Source organism: Eptatretus burgeri, chromosome 3 (genome assembly GCF_056783735.1).
Source record: "Eptatretus burgeri isolate ZD-2024b chromosome 3, Ebu_testis_v1, whole genome shotgun sequence".
Taxonomy (NCBI): Eukaryota; Metazoa; Chordata; class Myxini; order Myxiniformes; family Myxinidae; genus Eptatretus; species Eptatretus burgeri.
The window spans coordinates 64,789,862-64,802,456 of NC_140963.1; the positions used below are offsets into that span (position 1 = coordinate 64,789,862).

The 12,595-nt window shown below is 42.1% G+C and overlaps 1 protein-coding gene across 1 annotated transcript; it reads left to right on the top strand.

Annotated features, from left to right (window-relative positions):
• Window positions 1-5,878: 5,878 nt before the first annotated feature.
• Window positions 5,879-11,732, top strand: LOC147030086 (histone H2B, gonadal-like). The gene is made up of 2 exons (XM_085873793.1): window positions 5,879-6,111; window positions 10,774-11,732. Exons 1-2 carry the CDS (start codon window positions 5,986-5,988, stop codon window positions 11,008-11,010), a joined length of 363 nt encoding a protein of 120 aa, XP_085729919.1. The 5' UTR covers window positions 5,879-5,985; the 3' UTR covers window positions 11,011-11,732.
• The last annotated feature ends 863 nt before the right edge of the window (window positions 11,733-12,595 follow it).

Here is a 12,595-nt window from a genome sequence, read left to right on the forward strand (position 1 = left end):
TCTGGGATGCACTCCGTATTCAGTAGAGAACCTCGTCTGGACGGAAGCAATTGATTTGGTCTCAAAATACCACTTGACAATGTTTACTCTTTGCTCCGAAGAAAACGTCATTTTTTCCGGAGAATACTTTGGTTATACTTGAATGACTTCCCCAAAGATCATTGATCACACCTGCAAAACAAGAAAAAAAAATTAAGGAAATGACAAAAAAGTACAAAGGTCATTTGAAGCGGTTAACCTCTTATTGACACACCCTGGTATATATATATCTCTTTCTAACCACTGACATTAAAGATCAGTACCTTCCAGGTGACATAGAACCAGCCTGGTGTTGGCGCAGTGGTTAGGGCAGCAGCTTGGGATCCAAAAGGTCCTGAGTTCAAGCCCCATTGGGCCACTGAATTAATACACCAGGGGGTTGACTCAGCCTATCATCCTTCCGAGGTCGGCAAAATGAGTACCAGTATACTGGGCCGGTGTATACCCCAGTTAAAATAGGTGTACCATATCCCTGTGTCGTAAGAGGCGACCAGGGCTGCGTCAGGAAGGGCATCCGGCGTAAAACATGTGCCAAATCACTATGCGGATCATACGGATGATCCGCTGTGGCGACCCCTAACGGGAGCAGCCGAAAGAAGAAGAAGACCTTCCAGGTGACGTAGAAAGCTGAATTTTTGTTTGCCGATGGACATCAAAGCCAGTACATGGGAAACATTCACAGAATCATCAGAAAACATCCATAAATGAAAATATAAATAAATGAAGAAAAAAAAATGAAACTAAATAAATGAAAAATCAAATTCAGGTGAGCGACCCGCATGGGGAAGCATGGACAGAATCAACTAGAAGGGCACTCAGTAGAGTGCATACCTCTGCCACGTAATGCCTGATCCACAAGAACATATCGGGCCCAATACACTTTTTTAAACGATCATGCGATATATCGTTTTTGGCCCGATCTCTCAATGGTGAAAATCACTTTAAAATTCTCGTAGTTGGATCCGGATCCGGATCTTCACCAAAATATAATCAGTTCGTCCGTCTCACACACCCAACCTGTCCATCAAATATCATCCGAATCCATCCATAACCTCTTGAGATATCCTGCTTACAGACAGATAGACAAACGGGTGAATACTTAACCTCCGTCCACCTTCGGCGGCAGAGCTAATGAATCAAAGCAAGAAGAGAAAGGGGAATGTGGGAATGAAACAGAAAATAAACAAACTATCTGACAAATAACAAAACAAAGAGGTGAGGGAAAGGTGGAAAATCACAATAAACTCAAAAAATGGAGTGCTTTGTGAATGGGGTCAGTTGGTGTAATTGGGGTAGAGGAGATCATGAGTGTGAATGGTGGATGAACAGCTGTCTTGAAGCCCTGGAGGGGAATATCGGACTGAACAGACTGGAAAAGTTGGTTCCACAGGTGAGAGCAAAGAGGTGAATGCCTTGAAGGTTGTGAAAGCTGAGAATGAATGCCTTGTAGGTTGTCAAAAGTTCAGATTGGCCAACGAAAGACTTTTGATGATGAAGGATGCCCAGTTGTTGGCGAGCTTTGGAGATCAACTTTGAAATGTGGTTTGCCCAAGAAAATTAATGGTTGACCCAGGAGTTTGAGTGACTGAATTTCCTCAACAGGATTGTTAAGAAGGCAGATGAGAGGTTGTGCCATACGGTCCTTTCAGAGAGAGAGAAAGAGAGAAAAAGAGAGAAAGAGAGAAAGAGAGAAAGAGAGAAAGAGAGAGAGAGAGAGAGAGAGAGAGAGAGAGAGAGAGAGAGAGAGAGAGAGAGAGAGAGAGAGAGAGAGAGAGAGAGAGAGAGAGAGAGAGAGAGAGAGAGAGAGAGAGAGAGAGAGAGAGAGAGAGAGAGAGAGAGAGAGAGAGAGAGAGAGAGAGAGAGAGAGAGAGAGAGAGAGAGAGAGAGAGAGAGAGAGAGAGAGAGAGAGAGAGAGAGAGAGAGAGAGAGAGAGAGAGAGAGAGAGAGAGAGAGAGAGAGAGAGAGAGAGAGAGAGAGAGAGAGAGAGAGAGAGAGAGAGAGAGAGAGAGAGAGAGAGAGAGAGAGAGAGAGAGAGAGAGAGAGAGAGAGAGAGAGAGAGAGAGAGAGAGAGAGAGAGAGAGAGAGAGAGAGAGAGAGAGAGAGAGAGAGAGAGAGAGAGAGAGAGAGAGAGAGAGAGAGAGAGAGAGAGAGAGAGAGAGAGAGAGAGAGAGAGAGAGAGAGAGAGAGAGAGAGAGAGAGAGAGAGAGAGAGAGAGAGAGAGAGAGAGAGAGAGAGAGAGAGAGAGAGAGAGAGAGAGAGAGAGAGAGAGAGAGAGAGAGAGAGAGAGAGAGAGAGAGAGAGAGAGAGAGAGAGAGAGAGAGAGAGAGAGAGAGAGAGAGAGAGAGAGAGAGAGAGAGAGAGAGAGAGAGAGAGAGAGAGAGAGAGAGAGAGAGAGAGAGAGAGAGAGAGAGAGAGAGAGAGAGAGAGAGAGAGAGAGAGAGAGAGAGAGAGAGAGAGAGAGAGAGAGAGAGAGAGAGAGAGAGACGCAGAGAGAGAGAGAGAGAGAGAGAGAGAGAGAGAGAGAGAGAGAGAGAGAGAGAGAGAGAGAGAGAGAGAGAGAGAGAGAGAGAGAGAGAGAGATTTGTCAGGATTGGAAGACATATACCAAGTGTTTAGCCATCTTGCGATTTTGTCAAGGTCTGAAGAGAGTGAAGAGACTGCTGCCTGCCTGTCTGAAGGATGAGGGTTGTCATGGTAGAGGATAGCAGTCATCAGAAAAGATATAAAGAGGGTCTTCTAGAGAGTTAGCGAGATCATTGATGAAGATCAGGAATATGATTGGGCCCAGAATACTGCAGGGAAAGGAGATGAAAGGATTCTGTTGGGAGCCACATGGCTATGAGAGTAGAGGAAGTCAGTTAGCCATGTGTGGCCTTGGATGCCATCGGCAGTGGGTTTGGAGAGTAAGGCAGGATGCCAGACTATATCGACTGCTCGAGATATGTCTGGAGAGCTCACCCTGATCTCATGTCTGATATTGAGAGCCTCCATACATTGTTGGGCGAGTAGAAGCAGCATGTCCATGATCGAGTAACCTGGTCTGCATCCAAATTGGTGATCTGAGATGATATGAGGTTGTTAGAGAAAAGGAATGATTTAATATCGATTACCATGATGGATGACCTTTGCTGATGATTGGAAGAAAGCTGATAGGTCTGTAGTTAAGGGGATCGGTTTTTGTACCGTTTTATGTAATGCAGTGATGTTGGCTGATTTCCAAGCAGATGAAAGATGACCAAGAGCAAACGACAGGGTGAAAACAGCAGAGAGGATGTGGAAGAGCATCAGAGCAGTTTTTATGACTCATGAGCTGATGCTGTCCAGTCCAGTAGCAGATTCCGAGTCGACGGTTGTCAGAAACTTGTACACCTTTCGATGTGTAAAAGACAGTACAAGTCATAAGGAGAAATCAAGGTTGGAAATATAACTAATTGGGTGAGTCCCATATTTGCATATCACACTTGATTTTGTGCCCCCCCTCAAAGGAAAGCACTCTGGACAATACAAACATGATTCAGAGTAATTGTCGAAGAGGATTGTTGAGGAACTGGCGTCCTTTTAAGTTGAAAGAGCTACACTACAGGTTCCAACTCAATCACATCAAAATTAACAACAAAATGGTAAAAAAAAAATAAACATTTTACAATGGAAACTAGTGATTTGTTTTTTGCCCTCCATACGTGCAACCAATGTGGTTAGCAGATGCTCAGAGTGCACCCAAGAACATCTACAATCCCAAAGCTTCCGGAGTCCTTAAACGGACCCTGGACTACACACTTAGTGGCTTCACACTCACAGTATCTAGGAGAGTACGGACTCTCCCCCTTTAAAAAAAATCGTGGATCCGCCCCTGATATATGTCAACTTTCCAACACTGATTCCTGCCGGTGGCATACCCTCCCTCTTTTGATCATACGAACGACCAACTTAACTTTTAAGATCTCCTGTTCTTCGACTGCTCGATTTGTTTCATGGGGTTGCATTCTTATGAGAGTGTACATCTCTCTGGCTGTTGTCACACAGCCCCCTCAGTGCTGCAGAGTGTGGCTATTCACTCAGGCTAATTGGCAAAAACTTCTGCCAGGATCGATGTTCTCTCTGATGCCACCAATATTGATGCCACCTGGAAATTCTTCAAAAACACTGGACTGAGATCAAATGCATACTGGACTTGTTCTGCTCGCTGGTTGCATCATATTTGGAAGTGTAAATAGGCCATTGATGCCATGACCCTGCAAGTCAGAGAAGGATCTTTGGGATTTGTTCAGCGTGCCTGTACCACCAACATTCACCTCTTCTTCATCAAATAAACACCATTATAATCATGAGATCGTCGATATCTACCAACTGCTGCTAGTAAACAGGTCCCCCCCCCCGTCTAACTATCGCATTGTCCATGTGTGTCCATTGTCCATCATTCAGTTATACAAAATACAATTCAAGCAAACTTTTTCTTGAAAGCAAAATTCAGAAAACAATATTGTGTAGTGTATATTACAACTACAACACTGAAAAATGACATGAACGAAGTAGCACAACGGTCTCAAAAACGATCTCCTATAAATGAATGAGGTGTGTGTGTGTGTGTGTGTGTGATGCTTTTTGTGTCTATCAATTACGTACGTATGTTAATTAATTACGTACCATTGGAATGTACGTTTTGACCCTTCAGACTGCTGAGATCCCTTTAGCTTTTGAAGACCCTTTAAGACCCCCAAAGGACCCAAAATACCCCTCAACACCCTGAATACCCAAAAGTTCTCAAGGACTCAAAAGACCCAAAGGACCTAAAAGACCATGACGACCCAAAATGCCCCAAGGACCCAAAACACCCAAAAGTCTCCGAGGACCCAAAATATCCAGTGTGTGTTGTGGGAGGAGGTGGGGGGCATGTTTTTTTTTTTTTTGTGGAGTTCGACTGGAGCGTTCTGATGTTGAGTGATGCACCAAAACGATCGTCAAGACCTCTTGAGTCGATTAGGCCAATTAACTACAAAGCACCTGGAATAATTCCCACGTTTTTAACGCACGTCATGTTCAGGTACATAAAGCAACTTAATAAAGCAACAAAGACAGAAACAACAACCTTCCACCTAGTCATGAGATTCTAATTATAAAATAAATAACGAAAACAATGATACCATTGTAACAAAACATACATTCATAATTAATAATAATAATATTTACAACAATAATAACAATAGTATTATCATATGGCAATAATAATAATAACGAACATATTATAATCCCTGCGCTGGCCCCAGGCACATCTGAGCTTGGTGAAAGGTAAGCTAATGCTCAAGAAGTGCAGAAGGTGGGTCCGTTACAAGACCATGAAGACCAATGAAAATTCGGTCCAATGGGCCAACTCGTCTTCAAAAAAAAGAGAGCGAATTTGGCTTGAGAAATGCATGGGACAATATTCCATTAGGGATCAGCAATGTCAGATTTTTTTTTTGTTCCTCGGTGGTATGATTATGATAATAAACTCCCCAAACAAGGAACTTCAACAGAGGAGGAGGTCATGAGGTCATCAAGCCTGCGAAATGGCTGCCAACCTACGGTTGTTTCTCCATGCTCTATCCTTTTAAATGCTTAGCGTGGACTCCATGGACAAGAGGGCGAAATAACGCAAATATATTTAAATAATTTAACGTCTCATCAATTAACAATCAAATCGTGCAATGAACTATAATTACTAATGCTGAAGGGTACAATAAATGACTTGAGGATGGTTTATGATGTGCACCTGTTACACACCTGTGCCGGTAATCACAGGTAACATGATCAACAAGCTCGTGCGGTTTAATCGTGCGGATTTTTAACCATTTCGAGGGAAGGATCCATTTGGTGTTGAATTCGTGAACCCAACAAGGTAGTTTGTTTAGGGTTTAAAGGGGGAGAAGGTGTGAAGAAGGATCGAAAGTTTCTCGTGTGACTGGTACCATGTTGGGTGGTAGTAAAGCAGGAGAGATGAAAACGACCCTTGTTGGTGACACGAAGAAAGGTGGAAAACGGCGATCAAAAAGGAAGGAAAGTTATTCTGCTTACATTTACAAGGTGCTCAAACAGGTACGTGCGTGTGCGTGTGCGCGTGTGTGTGCGCGTGTGTTTCCAAAACCATAAAATCTTACAGCCTGAAACTTTGCTTGCATACTTGTGAAAATTGGGTGTTTGGGTTAATTTAAACACTCCTTTTGAAGATGATTAACAGCTTTATTTAATTGTAGCCTTTATCAGGTGCATCCTTGGTCACCTCGCTCTTTGGGGTCTTAAGACATTTCCTGGGGAGGGCTTGGAGTGATTTCATGCTTTATGTGATGCAATTTTCCACGATCTACACTGTCCGATTGAAGTATCATCGAAATGTTTTTTGTTTTGAGGATCAGATATCTGGACTCTAGTGTTGATTTAAAGAAATAACTTGGCTGATGGTACCTCTTAACTTTAAGCAAGCAAGGCTATACCCCCCCCCTCCATAAAACGTGAAATTTCCAAAGCATTAAACTTTTTCTTTTTCTGCTGTTTGGAGAATTGTATTGAGTTGACAAAAGATTGAAGAATGTGCCAAAATTGACCAGCATCGTTGAGCTATATAACTTGATGCATTCAGTGTTTGACCTTGTGCCCTGTCCCCCCAGAGGGACTGCTTATCCATAGCATCTGCCAGATCTGTCTTTTTTTTGGAGGTGCTTTACAGGCAATTGAAGCAAATCTGGTGAAAAACGGATGTTGTAAAATAAAGTTGAAATGTTTGCATGCCTAGACGAGCAAGCAACATTGCGGATTATCTGCAATGTTTTATTTCACTGGCGATTTAAACTTTGATGTCTCCAGAATTGTTCTACATTTGAACAACTTTTTTTTTTTTGTGGATAAATTCATTTTTATTTCTGAACTGCTGCATGCTGCTTAACACCTGCTATCAAGTTGTTAAAGGGATCCTATATGGTATACTGCCTGGCCAGCCATTCCTTAACCATTTAATTTGCTTGCTTGAGTGCTTAAGCCGCTTGCAGAGTGCGCTCTAGTCGATAGCAATATTCTGAGTGAATCATTCACTCTATGCAGACACTTTGTTCGTGCTCTCTTACCCTGAGCGAGTTGTGAAATAACACCTGCTTTCTGAGCTGTTTGCCATATTAACGTGTTTTCTAAATTACCAAGCCAATTGCACACACATACACACCTCTGTTTTGAAATATTAATGTTTGAACATATTCCTGAAATGTCCTATATCAATGCAACGATTTTTGGTGAAAGCTACTCGGTTTATTTTTTTATTTTTGGCCTGTAATCGCACTGATTCCAACCTGCTGATATTGGCCAAGCACTGTTGTTCATAAAGCATAACATATTCTCTGCTAACTCTCCTAACCTTTTTTTTTTCTCTCTTGCTCTACTTCCTCCCACACTTCTGCGTCTGGGCAGTAGTTTTGTCTCTGGACTGTTAATGGTATGACGTAGTCTAAAATCTTTTTTTTATTTTGTTTCAATCTTCACTGTTATTCCATGCAGAATCGTTTTAATATCGTAATCCATGCTCCACCACACATCTGCCTTCCCTCCTCACTTCCACACTTCTCCTTTTCTCCCCCTCCCTCTTTAGTATTATCAGCAAAGTGATGGGTGGTATTTGCTCACGTGGAACTAAGTCGCGTGATTCAAGAAAAACGCTTTGTACAATGTCCATTTGTTGGAAGGTTGGGCAGTACATAGAGTAAAGGTGGACGATTGTTTTGTAAGTACATTACAATAAGGGTTAGGAGAGGGTGGGGGGGTTGTATGTGAAAAGGGGCAACTGTCGTGCCTTCCTCTGCTCTCCTGTGATAGCATCCTGCCTGGTGCCCTTACCATTGGAATAAAGCAGTATGTGCTCCATGGTTAACAACTTGCTGCCTTCTGACGATGACCATCTCGTACATACAGTATGGTCTCTCCAAACTTCGAGCAACCAACTATTGATTGAGGTGCAGTGGATTTGTTTGGCAAATTCACCGTTTCGATACCATCTTCGGTTTGTGTTCGCAAGCCTGTTGTTGGAACTAGCTTCAAAGCAAAAGGTTGCACGGCTGTGCGTGTGGATCATTTGCTGTGCTCGTGTTGCATGGGTGTGGTATACAAGATGTTCACATTGTGAGAAGGTGACAAAGATTACCCTAACGAGGTGCTCAGTCATTTTGAAATGTATATCCCGCTGAAAAAGAACGAGCGGCATCCCCGGCAGCAGAAGCTCGGGGTGAGAAGGACTTTAACTTTGTCAAGGACCTGAGTTATTCTCATAGGTTTTGAGTATGCCGAATCTGAGGACATTCTAATTGAGGTGATCATTGCTGTCTGTGAACCCAAGGTGCAAGAATTCTTCTTGGTAGAGTAACCTGACACTTGTAAGAGCGCTCAAAATTGGACAACAGTTTGAGCTGTCTTGAAAGCAAGTTTGCATGGTATTGAATAAGATGGTTGTCAGCCATTGCAGCTCAGGAAATCCCATTTCAAGCCAAGTTCATCTTTAGCATGAGATAAAGGACGTCCGAGCTGTTCAAATTTTAAGTCGCGTCTTCGTCATCTGCAGCAAGCAACTCGAGCTTGCTGTAGATGTGTTGGGGATGAACAATGTGTGGAACCAAGGAAAGTTCCCTGTGATGGGCTCTGCCTGAATGACTGGATGTTGGTGCACCATTGGTGACCGACTGGGTAAGACTATTCAGAGTTTCTTCAGATTTATGCAGTTGACGAGGTACCTTGCCATGTGAAAAAGTCGTGGACTGTCCCCATCAGTGTCGATGCGACCGTTATCTTCTGGATTGATACATGTGCAATACATTCACATTCAGGTACTTTTGTCTTAGCACTGACCTTTAGAACTCCAGCAGAATCCTCAGAAGCTGCTCGAATCATATGATCCATTGCTACCACAGATCTCACAAATTCAACCTGAAGCAAGATAACATGTCGGGGGGAGATTGCTGAGATCCTTGGCCTAACTTAGCAGATGGTGAGTCGGTTCCCTTAGCTACGAGACTGGCAATATTTGTACCCTATCTGGGGTCCACTATAACAAAATGGTACAGATTATATATTATGTAACAAACATCTGGCTTGGACAACTGCATCACTCTAATTTAGAAACATAACTGCCCCAGCACAGTTGATGGGTAGAAAACTAAGTTCCAAGCTGCCTGCAATGCAGAGCTTGCTTGCACCCATCCCATATTGTATAGCTTTGATAAATGCCATTCTAATGTGGAGAATATCGAGCAGAAGTTTTTATGATGTATTGAGAGGAGCTACCTTTTTAATTCGGGGTCAACCAGGCTGAAAAAACTGCTACCAGACAGTAGCAAATGAGATTGTACAAAAACGTGAATCGCCTCGGTCGTGCATTCTCAGTGCGTCCAACTACTTGTTCTGAAGGAATTGTCAACATCTCTGGTCTTCAAGCAAACAAGCCAATCACACGAGCTGTGAGTGAAACAGATATCGGAAGACCTGACTGAGGGGCACGGTGATGCTGCCACCGATGGTGCACACCGTAATGTTCTCCCCTTGCCACCCACTGCTGATGTACTTGATGGACAATCCCATGAGCCATATGCTGCATGTACTACTCGCTCCATCCATGTTGTAAAACATTCAGACAAGCTTGATCTTTAAGTTCTCATTGTGAAGGAGCTCTAATGTAATGCTGTTTCTAGTTCATATTTCACAAGTTGTGTTCTGTTTGAGCGACTGTCACCCCTCCCCCCACTCCTGCATTGTCTCATCTCACATAGCACTACAGCCAGTGGCCTTGCCATTGGAATAAAGCGCTACGTTAAACCTACTCCACAAAGTGTGAGTTGCGGGTCTGTGTGGTCATGCTGGGAAAGATTTAATGTTGGCAGAGACAAACCTACATTAAGTGCAGCAGCCGCTGGCAACATTCGAGCTGAATTGTCCGTTGAAAGCAAAACTACAGGAAAATTTCAAGAAAGTATAATTCTTGTGGCCTTCAGATCTTGTCAATTTACTCAGCACTTCGTAATATGGTATTGTAGGTGTTTAACAACCCTAATTGGCCAAGGCACTCCTTTCCTCCAATTTGTACTTTGAGCATTTTGATCTTCGGCACATGTACATCATGTATTTTTGCCAAGGACATCAGACAACACCAAGAGGTCATGATTTTTGAAATCTGTGGTGTATTCAATTTTAACGATGTCCTCAGATATATACTGACTGTATGTTGGCGGTTCCTTTGTTGACAAATAACCTGTGAGGAAGTCTTGTATGAAGACAACCACCACCCCCCCCAAAAATTTTTTTTCAGAGGAGTTCACTGGATTCAAAATAAAGTTGCATCCTATCTTAAATAAAACTTGGAAATGGCACTTTATTAATAATCATTTCTGAAAGCATTTTTAATGAAACCACAATTGTGTGCATTGGCGTAAATAAAATTATCTTGAATCTCGAACCACTGGGAACCTATGCCCCGGCATTTGATATTCGTGGGTTTTTTTTATTTATTTATTTTTTCTCTTATGAACGTATCCCCCGCATTGGTTGTCCTACCGTATTCCTTGACCATCCCATTGTGTGGTCGTGTACCTTTTGTTCATATTTGCACTATTATATTCTCTGTACCCACTGTTTTGCTCTTACTTTTAAAGAGGGGGGGGGTGGGTGAATGTAGAAAACCCAGTACTGGTCAGAATGTTTTGAAGTATTTCTATTCAAACTTGTGAAATGCAGGTTCATCCTGACACTGGCATCTCCAGCAAAGCAATGAGCATCATGAACTCATTCGTGAACGATATTTTTGAGAGGATATCTGTGGAGGCAGCACGTTTGGCCCACTACAACCGCCATGTGACCATAACAAGCCGTGAGATTCAAACTGCAGTCCGGTTGCTGCTGCCTGGAGAGTTGGCCAAGCACGCTGTTTCTGAAGGCACCAAAGCTGTCACCAAGTACACGAGTAACAAATAGCATGCAGCGCACAATAATAGGTCTTGCTCTTTACTGATCCAAAGACTTTCCTTGTGGCATTGCTTTTGACGAAAAACGTGCTGTTTTAGTTGAGCATTTGCTTGATTTCTTTAATTTTCTGTGGCTCGTGAGTTTGCTACTTTGAAATGTTAAATTTGACATGTTTATCCCTTTTTTGTCCAATTAATTTGGAAAAGGAAATTGAATGTTGCAATGTCTTGAACAGAGTAACTATTGGGGAAAAATGACGTATTTGATAATCTTCTGGATCAAAACGTCTTCTGTACATAACCCCTATTTCTTGGTGTGGTTTTTTTTTTTTTGGAAATGTCTGATGCCCCAATGAAGGTCTTTCCCTGAGATTTAATTTTGATGGCTTTCTAAATTGCCCCTTTGATGCACATGGTTGGTCCATTTGTGGTGAAAAGGTTTTATTTGGGTTATTTTGCATCCTGTTTATTTTCATATTTTTGTGAAGGTAATGATGTGTTTGGTTCTGCATTTGAGGTTGATGTATATATATTTTTTCAATTATAAGCATGGGCCCAAACTGCATTACGATTGTGTACTGTACATCTGTTCTCTGGATCTCGCCCATTTGCAACTTCTTCATTGGAAGTGGTGTTTTTTTTTTTATTTTTATTTTTTCTTGGATTTAATATTTGAGGGTTTCTATGGTGTCGAACTGATTAAAGTTATTATTTTTTTTTTTTTCAACCATATGGGATTGTAGAGGAAAGTTTCATTTATTTCTGGCATGAAATGAGCTTTTCTCATTTGCATGAATTGTGAAAATTCCAGTTCTTGCTTTTTTATTATTTTTTTATTATAATCGATTTTTCGCCTTTATCACTCAGCACAATTCTCATTGGAAACTCTTGTGGGCACATCTTATTACAATACCCTTCAGCACGTCAAGGTCACTTTGCAGTAAATCATGGTCGACGAAACCCTTATTTTTATGGTGTGGCGATTGGCCTTGACCTTCATGGTTAGTGCCTGAGGTCAAACATATTTGACCCCAAGGTCAAGTTTTAGGAACAATATCGTGTAGTACCTCAGAGTGCTTTCTAGATATGTCAAGCTTGAGACATTATGACATGAGGCAAACTTTTTTTTTTTTTTTTTTTTTTTTTCATGGTTACTCTAGAACGATTCTCATCGGAATCTCTCGTAGGCAGATATTCCTCAAGGAGTCGCTCCTGGTGGAGAGCAGCTCTGTTCACTTCAGTGTGACCTTTAAAGAAGTCACACGTGGTCACCTTTTGGCAAGATGCGGGTGACATTGGTTTATCATTTAATTTCTCCCTTTTTCTTCCCCCCACCTTCCATAAATGGGGCCAGTTTGCACCGTTAGAATTGGTGATCGACTAATTCCAACCTTGATATTTCATTTAATTTGGTGGTAACTATCACATTATCTGTGATAGTTACACTTGGGTCATGCACTCCTCCCCCACTATCTTGTGCATACATTTTGCCATGGAATTCTGACAAATCAAAACAAAAAATAATCTCTTCTCTGCATTCAACTCTTGAAAATCACCCATGGTGTCCTCAACTCCTACTTCTAACATTGTTCCAT

Bases quoted from the DNA above. Each gene is read 5' to 3' on its own strand.
- LOC147030086 (XM_085873793.1), top strand. From the start codon at position 5,986: ATGTTGGGTGGTAGTAAAGCAGGAGAGATGAAAACGACCCTTGTTGGT. The intron at 6,112-10,773 runs GTACGTGCGTGT...TGTGAAATGCAG, and splicing joins TTTACAAGGTGCTCAAACAG to GTTCATCCTGACACTGGCAT.